The sequence below is a fragment of the Orycteropus afer genome, unplaced genomic scaffold, assembly GCF_000298275.1.
Source record: "Orycteropus afer afer isolate SDZICR_OR568_19922 unplaced genomic scaffold, OryAfe1.0 scaffold00083, whole genome shotgun sequence".
Lineage (NCBI taxonomy): Eukaryota > Metazoa > Chordata > Mammalia > Tubulidentata > Orycteropodidae > Orycteropus > Orycteropus afer.
This window is the reverse complement of record NW_006921670.1, coordinates 2335563-2341095: the sequence shown is the minus strand read 5'-3', so window position 1 is coordinate 2341095 and position 5533 is coordinate 2335563. Positions and strand designations below refer to the sequence as shown.

Here is a 5533-nt window from a genome sequence, read left to right as displayed (position 1 = left end):
GAGACAGTAAATCTTTACAGAAGTAGATTGCCCAGTCTTCCTTCTGCAGAGTGTCTGGTGAGTTTGAACCACCAACCTCTGGTTAGCAGTCAAATGCCTCAGACACTATGCCACCAGAGCTCCTCTAAATAGCCCGGACACTTGAAATTTATTATCTCATGTGGTCTTCGCAACAGCCCTGTAAGACAGGTAACACCATGCAGCCCTTCCTCCTTGGAAACAGGATTCTTACTTTATAGGGAGTGGCAATGTGTCCAACTCGAACCATATTTCTCAGCCTCCTTTGCAGATAAGGATGGGCTGTGAGATATAAGAAAGTCACTGTGTTTGGGGAAGCCCTTTAAAAAAGGCTTACCCATCTGGCAGGCACCCTATGGCTCTTGTCTCCCCTCCTCCTTCTTCCTGGCCAGATTATGATGTAATGGTAGTGACCCTAGTATCTATATTATGACCCTAGGGCAACACTGAGGAGAGATGTCACCTTCAGGACTGGTAACATAATTTGTGGGGCCCAGTGCAAAATGTTAAAAAGAAATGATGACCAATTTCAAGATGGTGGAAGCTCAGCATTAAACCAAGCAACGACACAGGTCACACATCCATGAAGTTGGTTCTCGTCACACTCTGAAGATGACAGAGCAGAAAGTCAGACGTCTAGGACATCAGTGAAGTTGTCATCCTAGCTCTAGCCTGCCCATCTCCAGATTTCATGCTATGAGAGAAAAAATAGCCCCATCTTGTTAAAAATCTCTTTCATTTTAAGTCTCCATTATCAGCATCCAAGCAAAATTACAGCCCACTTCACTGACTAGGAAACCTGAGCTCCTTCCACCAAGCTATGTCACCTTAAAGAGCTCAGATGGTTGGTTAAAAGCTCAGAAGACGCCTCAACCCAAAATATTCTAACAGTGTATGGCCAAGGACCCAGGGCAGCAAAGTGTAACTCAAGAGATGTTCATTTCACCCATATCTGGGGCTTCCAGCCAAACAAAAGACAGGCATATGAGTTGAACATGTACCAGAGGTAGATACACTCCTTGGAAAGAACAATCATGGGAGAAAGAAGGGCTGTTTATGTACAGGGAGACAGCTCAGGGGGCAGGAGGGCATGGAGGGATGGACACAGGGAAGAGGTAACTATGGGGAAGAAGTGGGAGGGGAGCTGTTGCATTGGGGTAAATTGTAGCCAATATCATGAGCCAAAGTGTATGTGAACTGCTGTATGGAAAGTGAATTTGCTCTGTAAAATCACAATTAAAAAAAAAAAGAGAGAGAGAGAGATGTTCATTTCAGTCAAATGCCTCAGACACTATGCCACCAGAGCTCCTCTAAATAGCCCAGGCATGTGAAATTTATTATCTCATGTGGTCTTCACAACAGCCCTGCAAGACAGGTAATACCATGAAATCCCAGTGGGCTGATGTGGCTTAGGAAGCCCCGTACCATCTGCCCTCACCACCAGGCAGCCCTCTGCCGCTGAGCTCCCTTGCACTGGTCTTCTGTCTGTCCTGGGACTACACTGAGCCTGTCCTGCCTCGGGCCTCTGCCCCAGCTAGTCCTTCCACTGGGAATGCTCCTCCTCAAATCTTCACATGGTTAGCTCCTTCTGTCACTCAGATCCCTTCGGAGAGGCCCTTTCCGATCCCAACCAAAAGGAGCTCCGGTGGCACAATGGGTTAAGCTCTCTGCTGATAATGAAAAGTTGCCAAGTAGGACCCACCAGCAGCTCTGTGGGAGAAATGACCTGGCAATCTGCTCCCAGAAAGATTAAACCAAACCAAACTCACTGCCGTCGAGTTGGACCCTACTCATAGCGACCCCTCCTTGGGTTTCCGAGACGCTATCACTATGGAAGTAGACTGCCCAACCTTCCCAGAAAGGTTACAGCCTAGGAAGTCCTACAGGGCAAGGCTACTTTGCCCTGGGTTGCTATGAGTTGGAATGCACTCAACAGCACATACCAACCACCCCCAAAGCAAAGTTCTGGTTTTATTCTATCATTTGTTTTATGCTATCTCGTCCACTAGAAGGTAGTAGGTTCCATGAGAACAAGAGCCCTGTATGTCTTCTTCAGAATGGTGCCTGGCGCACAGTCCAAAACCAAACCAAACTCACTGCCGTCAAGTCGGATCCAACTCATAGCGACTCCTCCTTGGGTTTCCGAGACAGTATCACTATGGAAGTAGATTGCCCCATCAATGAGTGGCTGGTGGGTTTGAACCGCCAGCCTTCTGGTTAGCGGTCAAATGCCTTAGGCAGTACACCACCAGAGCTCCTTGGCACACAGTAGGTGTGCAATAAATATCTGTTGGGTGGATGGATGGATGGAAGGGTGACTAAGTTCTCTGGAAGCTAAGGATGCCATGTTCAATATTCTGCTTGTTTTTACTCATTATAATGAGTGACTTTTATTGAGTGTTTGAGATTTGATACTTACTGTACATTTACACTCTTATTGTCTCCTTTAACTTTCATAACAAAACACTGAGGTCCTAGGGTCCATCCTGCAAAGGAGGAGACTGAAGTCCAGAGAGACCAGAGGTCTTGCCCAAGTCCAGGCCACACAGCTGCTTAAGCCCAATTCAAACCCAAGCCTGAGCTCCCAAGTGTGCTATTTCAGTCTGTGGCGCTGGGCAACCCCGCCCCCACCGCCACCCGGCCCCCTCACCTTCATAACTGTGTTGTAGATGGAGATGAAGTTGGTGAAGAGGTCCAGGTACCTGGTGGTGAAGACAAGAGCGAAAAGGATCTGGCTCTTCCCGGAGATGCCTGTGGCCAGAGGGGACAGGAGACAATGAGGACACTGTCTCCCAGGCCCACCCACATTCCAGAAACTCAGAGCCTGGAGCTGGAAAGGCCCAGAGTATCCACCCCAAATGAATGCAGACACCCCTCCAGGGAGGCTATTGCTATCTGGGGATAGGAAACTCGCCCCTTCCCATTGGATCACTTGAGTGGTTCCTCTCATTAAGCTATAATCTGTCTCCTGGTCTCCAAATAAAGACAGGACACTGAGTTCCCAGACCCCTGGGTGCCTGCCTCACTTCTTGATCTGGGGAGGGCATCGGGGTGATATAAGTCAGGCTGGGAGTGGTGTTGAGGCTTCTTTGAGCTCCACCCCCAGGACCCCAAAGAACACCTGGGTGCTGATTCACTGGGGAGCACGCGGAAGAAGGCTCAGGGTCAGGGAGCACTCTATTTTCCAAAATTTGAACATTAAAAAACTGCCTTCTAGTTATAGAACTTACGCATATATTTACTCTTTGTAAAACAAAAATCAGACAATACATGAAACTGCAAAGTACCGATCGCTGCCAACCCAAAACCTCAGTGTGTCCTTCTGGATCTTTGCTGGTGTACAGACACACGTGACAGGCATACATGACACGCACGTGCACACGTGACACATATGGACATGTGGAGTTGGCAAAAATGGCTCGTACTGTCCATGAAGCCTCCTGACCTGCTCTGGCCTCTTCTTTCCTTCCTTTTTTCCCACTTTTTCTTTTTTTTTAAATCGTGATTTGAGCGAACGTTTACAGAGCAAATGCATTTTCCATTCAACAGCTCGTGCACACTGTGTTTCATGACATTGACTGCAATCCCCGTAATGTAACAGCTCTCTTCCCACTTCCTCCCTGTGGTTACCTTTACCCTGGGTCCTCCTTTCCTATGCCTTCCTGCCCTCTGAGCTGTCTCCCTGTGAAAACACTGCCTTTCTGATCTCCCATGAGTGATTGCTCTAAGGAGGGTATCTACCTGGCGTAAATGTTCACCTTTTACTCCTGTCTGTTGTTTAGCTGGAAGCCACAGGAGTGAGTTCAATTTCCGGCCCGAAGGGTGACTAGAGACCATAGTCTGGGGAGTTTCGCTGGTCTCTATCGGACCAGTGAGCCTGGGTGTTTTTTTGTTTTTAATGATTGAGTTTTGTCCCACCTTTTTCTCCCACTCCATCTAGGATCTCCTATCTTTCTGCCTCCTCCCTTCCTCCCTTCTTTCTCTCCTTCTCTCTCTCTCCCATTTTATTGAGGTACGATTCCCTTACCACAAAATTCACCCCAAGTGGTGTTGACATATTCAGTGGTTTTTTATCTATTCAGAGTTGTGCGACCATCACCACAGTCAACCTCAGAATATTTTCATCACCCCAAAAAGAGACTGGGCCCTTTCTCTGTCACCCCCTCTCACTGCTGTCCCCTACCCCCAGCCCTCAGCAACCACTGGTCTACTTTCTGTCTCTACAGACTGCCTTGTTCTGAACATGGCCTCTTTAAAAAAATACATGAATAAATTCACATTTTATTTTAAAATAATTTTCGACTTACAGAAGACTTGTAAAGGCATTTTCAAGTCCTCAAACATCCTTCACTGTTTTACCTCCAATGTTAACACAGATCGAAATGAAGAATTAGTCGGACACAAAAGGACAAGTCCTCAAATATCCTTCACTGTTTTACCTCCAATGTTAACACAGATTGAAATGAAGGATTAGTCAGACACAAAAGGACCAATACTGTAAGATCCCACTTACATGAAATAGCTAGAAAAGGCAGAGCACAGACTAGATCAGAGTTTGTTAGTGGTCACCAGGGGCGGGTGAGAGGCGGAACGGGAGAGTTCTTGATTAAGGGGCACCGAGTTTCTGTTAGGAGTCCCCGGATGGCACGAAGGTTAACGTGTTCGGCTCCTAACAGAAAGGTTAGTGGTTAGAGACCACCCAGAGGCACCTTGGAAGGCCCGGCAACGTGCCTCTGGAGGGTCACAGCCATGAAATCCTATGGAGGACACTTCTACTCTGAAACGCATGGGGGCACCATGAGTCAGAATTAACAACTGATCTGGGGTTTTTTGTTTTATTAAGTTTCTGTTAAATTTGGAGACACAACGGTGATGGTTGCACAACACAGTGAACGTTATTAACATCACTGAATTGTACACATGAAAAGGGATGAAATGGCAAATGGCTTGTTAGATATAGATCTACCATCATAAACACACTCACACACCAAGAATTAACATGTGTGTGTTAATTTTGGCCACTTTGTGGTGCATCACAGAGATGGCTCCAGGGTGAGGCGAAGTGAGCCTTCTCTCTTTCCCCACCAGGCTGGACAGATCTCCATCATGCCACCAAACTGTTTCTAACCACATCCAAAAGTCCATTCTGTCCTCACTCCCCCATCTTCACAACCTGGCTGTCTCCACCACACTCTTCCCGAGCTCTGCGACCACCCACCCTGCTGGCTGCCCCCTCCTCGGGCCACTCATGTCCTCCTCTCCACCAAATCCTCCTCACCCTCGGCTGCTTCCCTCCTCGCTCTACGCTCCCAGTCTCACCTGATCCTGGTCACCTCTGGCTCCAAACTCTTCTGAGTTCCTGACCTGTATATCCACAGGAGTCCTAGTGAACGAGGATTTCAGCACGTGGCTGCTAACCAAAAGGCTGGTGTTTTGAACCCACCTAGCCACTGTTTGAGAGAAAGACCAGGTGACCTGTCTCTGTAAACATTACCAAACCAAAACCCAAGCTGTC

The 5533-nt window shown here is 47.7% G+C and overlaps 1 protein-coding gene across 1 annotated transcript in view; it reads right to left on the bottom strand.

The window, feature by feature from the left end:
• The window catches only part of KDELR3 (KDEL endoplasmic reticulum protein retention receptor 3), a 6830-nt gene extending 3380 nt beyond the window's left edge, over nt 1-3450 (bottom strand). Inside the window, exons 1-2 of the mRNA XM_007941665.2 lie at nt 3444-3450; nt 2669-2769 (exon numbers count right to left, since the gene is read on the bottom strand). Of these exons, the coding sequence (XP_007939856.2) occupies nt 2669-2769; nt 3444-3450 (108 nt within the window). The remainder of the gene's footprint in view (nt 1-2668; nt 2770-3443) is intronic.
• Between the last annotated feature and the right edge of the window lie 2083 nt (nt 3451-5533).